General features: G+C 52.6%; 1 protein-coding gene across 1 annotated transcript in view; it reads left to right on the top strand.

The window, feature by feature from the left end:
• The window catches only part of LOC102773439 (methylglutaconyl-CoA hydratase, mitochondrial), a 95893-nt gene extending 85417 nt beyond the window's left edge, over window positions 1-10476 (top strand). The window contains exons 4-7 of the mRNA XM_015565294.1: window positions 1023-1210; window positions 6847-6897; window positions 8612-8659; window positions 10054-10476. Of these exons, the coding sequence (XP_015420780.1) occupies window positions 1023-1210; window positions 6847-6897; window positions 8612-8659; window positions 10054-10131 (365 nt within the window). The 3' untranslated portion in view covers window positions 10132-10476. The remainder of the gene's footprint in view (window positions 1-1022; window positions 1211-6846; window positions 6898-8611; window positions 8660-10053) is intronic.
• Window positions 10477-13018: the final 2542 nt, after the last annotated feature.

Consider the following 13018-nt stretch of genomic DNA (forward strand, 5'->3'; position numbering starts at 1 on the left):
CCCCCGTTGCTGCACCAGTCTGCATTCCCACCAGCAGTGCCCGAGGGTTCCTTTTTCCCCACGTCCTTGCCAGCATTTGTTGTTTGTTGATGGTAGCCATTCTGGCAGTTTGAGGCAGTATCTCATTGTGGTTTTAATTTGCATCTCTCTGGTGATCAGTGACTTTGAGCATCTTTTCATTTGTCTCTTGAGAATAGTGCCTGCTCTTGTCGTGCTTTCTCTCAGATGAGCCCCCAACCTGTGTCAGGCAGTTAGTGCTCGCACTGAAAAATAACTTGGCACCACGCCCATTTTCATGAGTCACTGTCTGCTTTTATGTTTATTAAATTAGAATTAGTTCACATGTCATTTACTATAAATGATTCTTTAAAAGCACATGAGCTGAATTTCTCAGAATCGATGAGTTTTACCTAAGCCTGTCCTCAATCCCCCGTACATGGTCCTGTCCACAATCCCCCGTACATGGCCGAGTTGTAGTGAGCTGGCCCCATGTGCACCTGCTTCCTGCTGGTGAGGACAGGGTTCCATTCGGGAGCTCAACGGTGCACTGCAAAGAGCAGTCTATGCCAGGTCTCTTAGTAAAGACAGAAGATTCTCAAGTGCTTCTTGATGTTAACATTATAAACCAACTAGATGCTCGGTGCACGAATTTGTGCATGAGTGGGGTCCCCCGATCACCCCACAGCCGGCCAGGGGGAGGGACTACGGGAGTTTGACTGTAGGAGTGCACTTACCACCAGGGGGCAGCTCCTGTGTTGAGCGTCTGCCCTGGTGGTCAGTGCATGTCATAGCAACTGGTCGACCGGTCATTCCCATGGTTCCAGTTGTTCGGTCCTAACAGTCACTTAGGCTTTTATATATAGATAGATTAAGAGATTGAATTAGTTTTTCCAGTTACTAATTTTGACATACAAACTTATGGCCCTGGTTTATTTTTATAAATGAAGAAATGAAATTTTGAAATGTTAGACCTGATGGGTAGCAGATCATTGCCTGCATTTTCTCTCTCCTCCATTCCACAGGGGGGACGCAGCGCCTGCCACGTGCCATTGGGATGTCCCTGGCCAAGGAGCTCATCTTCTCTGCACGGGTGCTCGATGGCCAAGAAGCCAAAGCAGTGGGCTTGGTCAGCCACGTCCTAGAGCAGAACCAGGAGGGCGATGCTGCCTATAGAAAGGCCTTAGACCTGGCGAGAGAGTTCTTACCTCAGGTACCTCCCATCCCCCTTCCTTTTTCCTCTTTTTAGGTAACTTTATAGCTAACTAACAGACAACGATCATTTCACACAACCTTAACGTCCTTAGCTTGCTTTCCAAGTAGAGAAGTCCACGGCAGCTGCAGAGTTAGAGCTAATTGCTGTGCATGGTTAACATCAGCAGCACAGAGGTAGAACTAGTTGCTGTGCAGGGTTAGCCTCGGCATGCAGAGCTAGAACTAGTTGCCGTGCTAGGTTAGCATCAGCAGCCACAGAGCTAGAACTAGTTGCTCTGCGGGGTTAGCATCGGCAGCGCAGAACTAGAACTAGCTGCCGTGCTAGGTTAGCATCGGCAGCCACAGAGCTAGAGCTAGTTGCCGTGCTTGGTTAGCATTGGAAGCCACAGAGCTAGAACTAGTTGCTGTGCTGGGTTAGCATCGGCAGCGCAGAGCAAGAGCTAGTTGCTGTGCTGGGTTAGCATCGACAGCAGAGCTAGAACTAGTTGCTGTGCTGGGTTAGCATCGGCAGTGCAGAGCTAGAGCTAGTTGCTGCGCTGGGTTAGCATCGGCAGCGCAGAGCTAACCTGCAGACGGAGGAGGCCGAGGCCACGCTGCTCACTGTGAGGTGTGTCACAGACATGTTCATCTCATGCCAGAACTTCCCAGCCGAGAGAGTTTTGTTATATAAACAGTTAGCGACTCCTCTTTATCCCCAAGGGAGCACCAGGTGTGACACCCCTACCCATTTCTGGACTAAAAATTCCTTGTGAACTCCCTCACCTAATGCAAACGGACGCAGTCTATTTGGGGTCATGGGTTCCTTGGGACTCGTGTGCTCTCCCTTTCAAGAAACCCTCACATTTGCTGGGAGCTTTACTTCCAGGGTCAGAATGTGTTCCTGGAGTCCTTTGCTATCAGAAAAAGGCCAGGCATGCTGTGACACACCTGTCCCAGATCTGTCAGAGGTGACACACCTGTCCCAGGGCTGTCAGAGGTGACACATCCGTCCCAGGGCTGATAGAGGTGACACACCTCTCCCAGGGCTGTCAGAGGTGACACATCCGTCCCAGGGCTGATAGAGGTGACACACCTCTCCCAGGGCTGTCAGAGGTGACACATCCGTCCCAGGGCTGATAGAGGTGACACACCTCTCCCAGGGCTGTCAGAGGTGACACATCCGTCCCAGGGCTGATAGAGGTGACACACCTCTCCCAGGGCTGTCAGAGGTGACACATCCGTCCCAGGGCTGATAGAGGTGACACACCTCTCCCAGGGCTGTCAGAGGTGACACATCCGTCCCAGGGCTGATAGAGGTGACACACCTCTCCCAGGGCTGTCAGAGGTGACACACCTGTCCCAGGGCTGTCAGAGGTGACACACCTGTCCCAGGGCTGTCAGAAGTGACACACCTCTCCCAGGGCCGTCAGAGGGGACACACCTGTCCCAGGGCTATGAGGTGACAACCTGTCCCGGGGCTGTCAGAGGTGACACACCTGTCCCACGGCTATGAGGTGACAACCTGTCCCAGGGCTGTCAGAGGTGACACACCTGTCCCACGGCTATGAGGTGACACACCCGTCCCAGGTCTGTCAGAGGTTACACACCCGTCCCAGGGCTATCAGAGGTGACACATCCGTCCCAGGGCTGATAGAGGTGACACACCTCTCCCAGGGCTGTCAGAGGTGACACACCTGACCCAGGTTTGTCAGAGGTGACACACTAGCCCCAGGGCTATGAGGTGACACACCCGTCCCAGGGCTATGAGGTAACACACCTGTCCTAGGGCTGACAGAGGTGACACACCTGTCCCAGGGCTGTCAGAGGGGACGCAGCGGTCCCAGGGCTGTCAGAGGTGACGCAGCTGTCCCAGGGCTGTCAGAGGGGACGCAGCGGTCCCAGGGCTGTCAGAGGTGACGCAGCTGTCCCAGGGCTGTCAGAGGGGACGCAGCGGTCCCAGGGCTGTCAGAGGTGACACACCTGTCCCAGGGCTGTCAGAGGTGACACATCCGTCCCAGGGCTGTCAGAGGTGACGCAGCTGTCCCAGGGCTGTCAGAGGTGACACACCCGTCCCAGGACTGTCAGAGGTGACACACCCGTCCCCGGGCTGTCAGAGGTCAGGGCTATGAGGTGACACACCTGTCCCCAGGGCTGTCAGAGGGGACACACCTGTCCCAGGGCTGTCAGAAGTGACCCACCTCTCCCAGGGCTGTCAGAGGTGACACACCTGTCCCAGGGCTATGAGGTGACAACCTTTCCCAGGGCTGTCAGAAGTGACATAGCTGTCCCAGGGCTGTCAGAGGTGATACACCTGTCCCAGGGCTGACAGAAGTGACACACCTGTCCCAGGACTGTCAGAGGTGACACACCCGTCCCAGGGCTGATAGAGTGACACACCCGTCCCCGGCCTGTCCCCGGCCTGTCAGAGGTGACACACCTATCCCATGGCTGTAGGAGGTGACACACCTGTCCCAGGGCTGTCATAGGTGACACACCTGTCCCAGGGCTGTCAGAGGTGACACACCTCTCCCAGGTTCGTCAGAGGGGACACACCTGTCCCAAGGCTATGAGGTGACAACCTCTCCCAGGGCCGTCAGAGGGGACACACCTGTCCCAGGGCTATGAGGTGACACACCTGCCCCCAGGGCTGTCAGAGGGGACACACCTGTCCCAGGGCTATGAGGTGACACACCTGCCCCCAGGGCTGTCAGAGGGGACACACCTGTCCCAGGGCTATGAGGTGACACACCTGCCCCCAGGGCTGTCAGAGGGGACACACCTGTCCCAGGGCTATGAGGTGACACACCTGCCCCCAGGGCTGTCAGAGGGGACACACCTGTCCCAGGGCTATGAGGTGACACACCTGCCCCCAGGGCTGTCAGAGGGGACACACCTGTCCCAGGGCTATGAGGTGACACACCTGCCCCCAGGGCTGTCAGAGGGGACACACCTGTCCCAGGGCTATGAGGTGACACACCTGCCCCCAGGGCTGTCAGAGGGGACACACCTGTCCCAGGGCTATGAGGTGACACACCTGCCCCCAGGGCTGTCAGAGGGGACACACCTGTCCCAGGGCTATGAGGTGACACACCTGCCCCCAGGGCTGTCAGAGGGGACACACCTGTCCCAGGGCTATGAGGTGACACACCTGCCCCCAGGGCTGTCAGAGGTGACACACCTGTCCCAGGGCTGTCAGAGGTGACACACCTGTCCCAGGGCTGTCATAGGTGACACACCTATGCCAGGGCTGTCAGAGGGGACACAGCTGTCCCAGGTTTGTCAGAGGTGACACACCCGTCCCAGGGCTGTCAGAGGTGACACACCTGTCCCAGGGCTATGAGGTGACACTGTCCCAGGGCCATGAGGTGACACACCTATCCCAGGGCTGTCAGAGGTGACACACCTGACCCACATTTGTCAGAGGGGACACACCTGTCCCACGTTTGTCAGAGGTGACACAGCTGTCCCAGGGCTATGAGGTGACACACTTGTCCCACGGGCTTTCAGGGGCTGGTGCTGGTACTGCTTCAGTCCCCCTCGATTAGGGTGTGAGCTCTAAGCTCTCTCAGAGCAGGGCCCTCAGATAATTTGTTCCCCATGGAAGGCAACAGAGCCTTACCCTCTGAATCGATGGAGAGGGAGCAAATAGAAAAGACTGTTATTGCTGTTAAGAAAAAAAAAGACACTCAGTGTTACTTTAGTAATTATATTTCTCAAAAATGTTAGGGAAATGTCTCCCTTTAGAGGGATTAAAGGTACAGGTATCAGAAGTCATAGTTTAAATGTTAGTTAGCTGACTGCCCTTGGCTTCCACCTTCATGACCAACCCGTCAGGTAAATCGGGCGCTTGAGCAGGCTGTGGCCTGGTCCCAGTCCTGATAGGTGCTCCCTGCTGGACGGAGTTCAGCTCCTCTCCAGAGCCCCACCCTGCGTCCCGGGTCCTCTCGCTCCAGAATCGTCAAGTCTCCGAGCCCCTCAGGGCGTTGGTGCCCTCACTGTCCTCAGCTCCCCCTGCACGGTCCCCCCCACTTTCCCGCCCCAGCTCCTGTGCACCCCATGCTCCATATGGGAGCACCACGGGCCTCCCGTGGTGCCTGGGGACCAGCTTCTGAGACCACAAGTGGCAGAAGCGAATTCCTCCCATCAGGATGATGTCGAGTGACATCAGCAGATGCCTGACTATGACGCCAGACGCAGAAGTTACACAGCCATTGCAGGGGGGGAGGGGGTCATTTTTATTTTATGGTCTTTGTCACTGAAAGGTGACTCTTTCAAATAACTAGAAAGCTTCTCTGAACTTCCCATTTGCAGTTGATTTCTGTATTGGATGTCACTTCCATTTTCCTGTCTGAGAAAAAGGCTTATCTAGAGGAGAGGCATTGGTTTAGTATCTGGGAGAGCAGCTAAGCCAACCAGCCAGTATCTAAGCCTTTCCGGTTCCCTGAGCCTTGCTGGCCAGGGTGTGGCAGAGCTTGGCGGCCCTGGGAGCATGCTGGCCAGCAGCCGGCCCAGCCCGAGGGGGTTCTCAGTGAGGGGAGCACTGGTGTAAAAATAAATGAGCTGGTGTTTCCTAAAGAGCACTGCTGTGTGCGCACCAGGGTGCAGATCTTGCTGGAAGATTCGTGGCCTGGGTGGGGTTGGGGGAGAAGAGGCGGCTGGCGAGCGCCTCCAGCGCCCTAAAGAGGAGGAGGAGAGCCTCTTCCAGACACACTTGGTCCAGCCCCCCATGCCCTGGGGTCCTCTGTCCCTGTTACTTAGAGCCTCCCTTTCATTGTCATTCAAAAGACGTTTCACAGCGGGCCATTGAGTTCTAAGCCTGGGTGCATCACCGGCTCAGTCTCAGGGCTGGGGGCTTCTGGGACAGGTGCCCCGCTTTCCTTCTCCCGGGGACACCTGTTCTTCCTAGTGACACTCACATCCGAGGGACTTCCTGGGATGTTGGGCTCTGGCTGGGGCCCGTTTCACTGTAGGGCACCATCGTGGTTAGTTCTCCAGGCCCTTGGAGGAGACAGCCCGTGTCTGAAACAACACGCCACCCCCATGGGGATGGATGTCTGACGATGTGGAGGACGCCGTCACACTCCAGCGGCTGTGGTGTCCTGCCCAACACGCTGTCTCCTTTCCTTTTTTCTTAACTTCCAGGGAGATTTGCTGGAGAAAGGTAAGTCCCGTGCGATCTCCCAGTGCGCAGCCTGCCAGCTGCGTCCTATGGAGGCTGCAGCACACGCCACACGCACGCGGAGGGGAGCTGCTCCGCTTCCTGCCTAAGGCCTTGCAGGGCTCCTAGAGAGACTTCTGCCCATCAGCTGCCTCTGAACAGCCATGGCTGCCTCCAGGCCTAGGATCCAGCAATGGGAACCTTTAGATTCTGTTGAGATGTACAGCATAATTATCATAGATCCGTGGTCGGCAAACTGCGGCTCGCGAGCCACATGCGGGTCTTTGGCCCCTTGAGTGTGGCTCTTCCTAAGCCTTAGGAGTATCCTAATTAACTTAATAACAATGTACCTACCTATATAGTTTAAGTTTAAAAAATTTGGCTCTCAAAAGAAATTTCAATCGTTGTACTGTTGATATTTGGCCCTGTTGACTAATGAGTTTGCCGACCACTGGCATAGATAGTGATTAAATCTGTTTTTTTCATTTTAATTTTAGGGACCTGTTGCAATGCGAGTGGCAAAATTAGCAATTAATCAGGGGATGGAGGTAAGTTACTTAATGGTTGAGTTTTGTTGGAGTAGGTAATGGAGATTTAATTTAAATGAGCCATCTTTAGACTTCTACATTATATTTTAATGTTCTAAAATATAGCTGTTTCAGTGCCACTGTTACTGAAAGCCACTGAGATTCTTTTTTTATTTTATTTATCTTTATTGTTGAAAATATTACAGATGTCCCTTTTTTTCCCCATTGACCCCCTCCACCCACCCCCACCCCTACCCCAGGCCTTCACCGTACTATTGTCTGTGTCCATGGGCTGTGCATATATGCATACAAGGTCTTTAGTTAATCTCTTCCCAACCCCTGACCCCCGTCTTCCCTCTGAGATTCCACAGTCTGTTCTATGCTTCTGTGTCTCTGGGTCTGTTTTGTTCATCAGTTTATTGTGTTCATTGTCTTTCTCTGACTGACTTATTTCACTTAGCATAATACTCGTTTAATTCTGCAAATAGGTGTTAGTGCACTTATCATAATCACAGAATTCGGTGATTTCTCTGATGGCCACACAGCTTGTGGTTTTCCCATTGAGTTAATAGACTTCCTGACTGTAGTCCATGGAGAACCAGAGCAAAGGGCCTTCTGCGCATTCTCAGTGCCGGCACCTTGATAGCGAACACGCATAGGGCGCCTGGCTCTGCACCTTGCACTCCTAGGTGCTGTGTGCTTCATGCGTCTCCCTGCAGGTGCTGCCAGGCGTGTCCTGGACCGTCCTGGGCGGGGCTCTGGCAGTGGAGGCCAGGCCGGGCCGGGCAGGGCAGGCAGCCATTGGCGTGGGCTTGCACTTGCAGCAGTTCTGTTTTGGTTAAATGATGGAGTTTTTAAGAAAGATGCTTATTCCTTGTTTATCCAGAGCCCACTGTATTATCCTTGGCTTCCTAGCAGTAAAAAGAAATGGAATTTGTTAGCAATAATGCAGTCTTTAACATTTACAAAGTACTTGATTGGTTTTTAAAATTCTTACATAATAGTAACAATATTTAATAGCAAACACCTTATGTGACCCTGGCTGTGTGCCCTTGCCGTCTCACACACATACACCCCCCCCACACACACACACACACCTCATTTTATTGCACTTTATTGTGCTTAACAGATAATTGCATTTCCATCAGCAACCAGGCAAGACCCTCCAACAGCACAGACACACGGACTCACTGAAGGCTCAGGTGATGGCCAGCATTTTTAGCAATACAGTATGTTTTAACTAAGAAATGCACACTGTTGTCTTAGACACAGTGCTGTTGCACACTTAATGGACTGCAGTGTAGTGTAAACAGCTTTTATCTGTGGAGGGAAACCAAAACCGTGAGACTTCACTGTGGCATGTGCTCTGTCGCTGTGAACTGGAACCAAGCCCGCAGCGTCTCTGAGCTCTGCCTGTGTGTCTAGGCGCCTTACAGCGTCCTCACCCGCAGTAGTTCGTCTCACCCTCACGCACCCTTGGTTGGTAGGAGCTGGGTGAGCCCCTGTGCAGACGCCTCTCGCGCACAGGGAGGTGAAATACCGCCCAGGGCCTCACAGCTCCCACGTGGTAGAGGCCGACCTGAACCAGGCCTCTGCTCCAGAGCCCCCTGCTGGTCTTCCTTGCAATTTGCAAAGGCTCTGTTCTCTGGGGAGAGGGTGTGAGTTTGATTTACATTGAGTATCCCGTGCTTTAAAAAGGAATTCCTGCGGAAGTGAATTATGCTTTTATCCTCAGGTCGATTTAGTAACAGGGTTGGCCATAGAAGAAGCTTGCTATGCTCAGGTATGTAACACAGTCACAGTCAGTGCCTTCGGTGTAAGTTAGATGAATTATACATGGCTAAGCAAGGTCACACTCACTCCAAAGCCACACAAATGTTAAAATGGTTTCTATTTGACTGTTTCCAGCTCTTTTGGTTGATTCTGTTCACAGACTAATGACTCTATCTACATAATTTAGAAAACTCTTAGAACAATTTAGTACCATTTGTGCTAGAGCTGTCTCTCTGACTCAGGTTTTTCTTGTGGGTGTGACTTGACCCCTCACTGCAGGTGCAGCGTAGAGGTGGGAGGCGGGCAGCGTGAGCAGGTGCCTGCTGCGGAACATAGGTGTTGAAGACTCACTGCTTTTCCTGGCATTCGCAGCCTTCCCTGGCCCTAATTCAAGTACCCAGTTCCTGTTTTGTACACAAATTATTGGGGCTTTCTGTAGAGGAACAAACGGTCCTTCCTTCCTCCCTTGTCTCCTCCGCCCCCTTCCTCCCGTTCATCTTCCCTTCTGTTTTTCTGAAAGATGTAACTGTTTTAGAGCACCTACAGTAGCAAAAGCGTTTTGTCCTGCCTTTCCTGAGAATTAGAAACTGCCTCAGCCTCCATTAGACGGTGGTCAGGGAAGGAGCGTGGGTGGAGTTACTCTGCCTGGGCGCGTGGAAACCACCACCAGTTGTTGGTGAGCACATGCCGTGAGTGCCATTCTGGGAGAGGCAGAGGGTCGGGCAGGGATGAATTGCGGGCCCCCCGGGATGTTTAAAGCGGGAACGTTTCTGTAGGGCACTGTATGGAGGATCCGCACGCACATTGTCAGTCCATGAAAGATGCCACTCGGTGAATGCAAACTCTGGGCTTCAGTTAATAATATGTGGATGTTGGTTTCATCAGTTGTAACAAATGTAACAAATGTACCACAGTCAGGCAAGGTATTAATATTAGAGGATGGTTGGGGTCCTGAGGGAGTCTATGGCAATGGTCGGCAAACTACTGCTCACGAGCCACATGTGGCTCTTTGGCCCCTTGAGTGTGGCCACGAAGTTTCAATCGCACTGTACGTGCGTGCCCGCACGTGGTATTTTGTGGAAGAGCCACACTCAAGGGGCCACAGTTTGCCGACCACTGGTCTATGGGAACTCTGAACTGTGGCTCAATGTTTTGTGTGAACCTAACCTAAAATTGTCTAAAAAATAAAGCCTATTAATTTTTAAAGTATATTTGAAATGGAGAAAAACCATAGTTGGAATTGGAATAATAAATTTGGACACATAATTAGGATTGTTCAAATGACTACTAGATTTCAAAATTTTAGATTGTGTTCTAATTCGTTTTCTTTGATAAAACTTGTCAAAACTGTTTTCCCAGTTTTTACTTTTTGGTACACATCACATAATGTTTTGTTTCTCTTAGACCATTCCAACAAAAGACAGACTTGAAGGTCTTCTGGCTTTTAAGGAGAAAAGATCCCCTCGCTATAAGGGGGAGTAGAACAGACAGCGGCCTTGGAAGTGCGAGTGTAACAGTGTGCTTCTGGGAATGGCTCAGCGCCTGATCTCCGTGACCAAAGCGAGGAGCGGCGAGCCGGCGGCGCCCCTGGAGGCGGCCCACGTGCACTTGTCCCACTGTGTAATGCCACTCAGCCAGAGTGTAAGCTAGCGTCCCGTCGAAACAGATCCAAACGTAGGTAGGCATTCTAAGACATTTCCTGCATATGAAGCTTTCTGTTCTTAGTTTTTGATGTGAATAATGTATATACTGCCCTTCAGGAATAATGTTGATTGTAAGTCTACTGTGCTGCAATATGAAAATAAAATTATTTCTATAGACCCAAAATGCGAAGTTATACAAGTAAGTTTCTAAGGGTTCACACACACACACACACACACACACACACACACACGCGCATCTCACACTGAAAAATGATTGCATAGATATTCTAAGTGAAATTGATCAGATCTAAATAAAATTAGTGAGAAGAAACTTGGGAGTTTTTCTCTCACCCCATTCTTTTCTAATTGAATAAAACATCGCGTGTTGGATTTTAGAAGAAACGAGTTTCCCTTTCCCCTGCTGGTTCTCTCTGGTGAACTCAGTCGTCAGAGACAGGCCTGGCACCTGCTGCTCAGCCTCCCATATGTGGCTGGCCCTGGCCTCCCCAGAAAGAAAATGGCAGCCAGGGTTGTGGGTTAAGGGTGCAGTGCAGCCTGCCTCCCGCTCCCCCAGCCCCCAATTCCTCGGACCTGATTTCAGGAAGGAAAGGAGGTGGCATTCCCCCTGGCTAGGCAGAGCCTCCAGACTGGGAGCAGCCAGCAGGTCAGTTGGGGTGCCTTGCCTGGGGCGGGCCTATGGGAGCCTGGGGGACTGTGGACTGAGCATGACAGGGGAGGAGGACATCACAGCCCTGAAGGAGCTGAGCTGCCTTTCCTTTGTGTTTGTGTTTGGTTCATCACACCAGGCTGCCTGACTGCGGGCAGCCCAGCCCCAGAGGGCAGCCCTGCTCTCCGGGACCTGTGCCTCATTTAAGGCCCCGCAGCCCCGCCCCGAATGCTGCAGGGTGGGGGGGGGAGGGGTGGAGAGGGGGCGCTGTGCAGCTAGGACACATTCAGGATGCCTGTTTCTTGCAGCCCGCTCTTGGCATTGCTACCTTGTTCCTTTTGGAAAGCATATACACTTAGAAACTCAACACCTAAAAACACACAATCCATTAAAACATGGGCAGAGGACCTGAATAGACACCTCTCCAAAGAGGATGTACAGATGCCAATAGACATATGAAAAGATGCTCAAGGTCACTGATCACCAGAGAGATGCAAATTAAAACCACAATGAGCTATAACCTCACAGCTATCAGAATGGCTACATCAATAAATCAACAAACAACAAGTGCTGTCGAGGATGTGGAGAAAAGGGAACCCTCGTGCACTGCTGGTGGGAATGCAGACTGGTGCAGCCACTGTGGAGAACAGTATGGAGTTTCCTCAAAAATTAAAAATGGAACTGCCTTATGACCTAGTGATTCTACTTCTGGGAATTTATCTGAAGAAACCAGAAACCCAATTGGAAAGAACATAGGCCCCCTATGTTCATCGCAGCGTTATTTACAATAGCCAAGATTTGGAAGCAGCCCAAGTGCCCGTCAGTAGATGAGTGGTTAAAGAAGCTGTGGGGCATTTACAATGGAAAATTAGGTCACAAAAAGGAAGAAAATGTTACCCTTGTGACAGCATGGGGGCACCTGGATAGCTTACGCTAAGTGAAAGAAGCCAGAGAAAGACAAGTGCCATATATTTCACGTAGAGTTTAACAAACAAACTGAACTAACAAGAAAAATGCAGAGACACATAGATAGAGCAGGCAGGCAGCTGGAGATGGGGCGGAGGAAATAGAGCATAAAGAGAACTCATGGACATGAACGACATTGTGGTTATTGCAGGGGAGGAGGGGAGGTAGAGGTGGAAGAGAGTAGTGGGGTATAACGGTGATGAAAAAAATGTTTAAAGAAAATTAAAGAAACTGAGACACTGTTCTGTATCCAGAGGGACACACGAGAGGAGACAGCCTTCTCGGCAGCTGGAGCCGCCTCGAGGCCCCTGAGACCAGCGAGTCTGAGGACTTGAGGCTGAGCAGCCACACCCATCAGAAGGAAGGGTGAGGGCCAGGGGCGCTCCTACTGCTTCCGGGGAAGCCTGGCAGCATCTTGTCTGGCCTGCCCTGCTCAGACCCAGCGCTGTATTCGGTTCTCGGCGCCCCCGTGTCAGGAGGCTAGCGATGTCACTGGACAGCACACAGCTCTGGCCACGACTCCCCTCTGAACCCGCAGTGAGACCTCAGGCAGCGCACCCGCCCGGAGCCCGATCCTCATCCATAAGGTCCAGTAGCTGCTCCCGATCATGGTGGACAGACCAGCGGTGTCGGGCCAAGGGCTTTGAATCAGTGGTGGCCTCCGGATGTTTCCATTTCAGAGGAGAGGTGTTGGGACAGGGCGGTGGGTCTCAGACCATGTCCGGCTCGGGGCCTGCTCGGAGCCTGGGAAGAGACGATGAGAGACCTGGGCCTCTGAGCCCATTGAGGCGCTGGGGCCTGTGAGGCTACCAGGGCTGGGGGAGACCCGCAGCCCCGCACACGCTTACGCTGGCCGCTCTGAGCTTGTCCAGACAGATGAGGACTGTGAGCAACGGGTGCCACTTCCCTCCCCGGGCCCAGGGGCGCGCTGAGAGGACAGCTCTGCTAACCTGAGCCTCGGCCCTTCTGGGCTGAGCGGGTAGGACTATCGCTGCCTTCCCTGCTCCCTGGGGGCTGGGCCAGAAGAGGCTCTGGGTTATCACTGCCTGGGCCCTGGGACGAGCAGGAGCTCTGATGTGTTAAGAAAAGTGAT

This window comes from Myotis davidii, unplaced genomic scaffold, assembly GCF_000327345.1.
Source record: "Myotis davidii unplaced genomic scaffold, ASM32734v1 scaffold1580, whole genome shotgun sequence".
Classification (NCBI taxonomy): Eukaryota; Metazoa; Chordata; class Mammalia; order Chiroptera; family Vespertilionidae; genus Myotis; species Myotis davidii.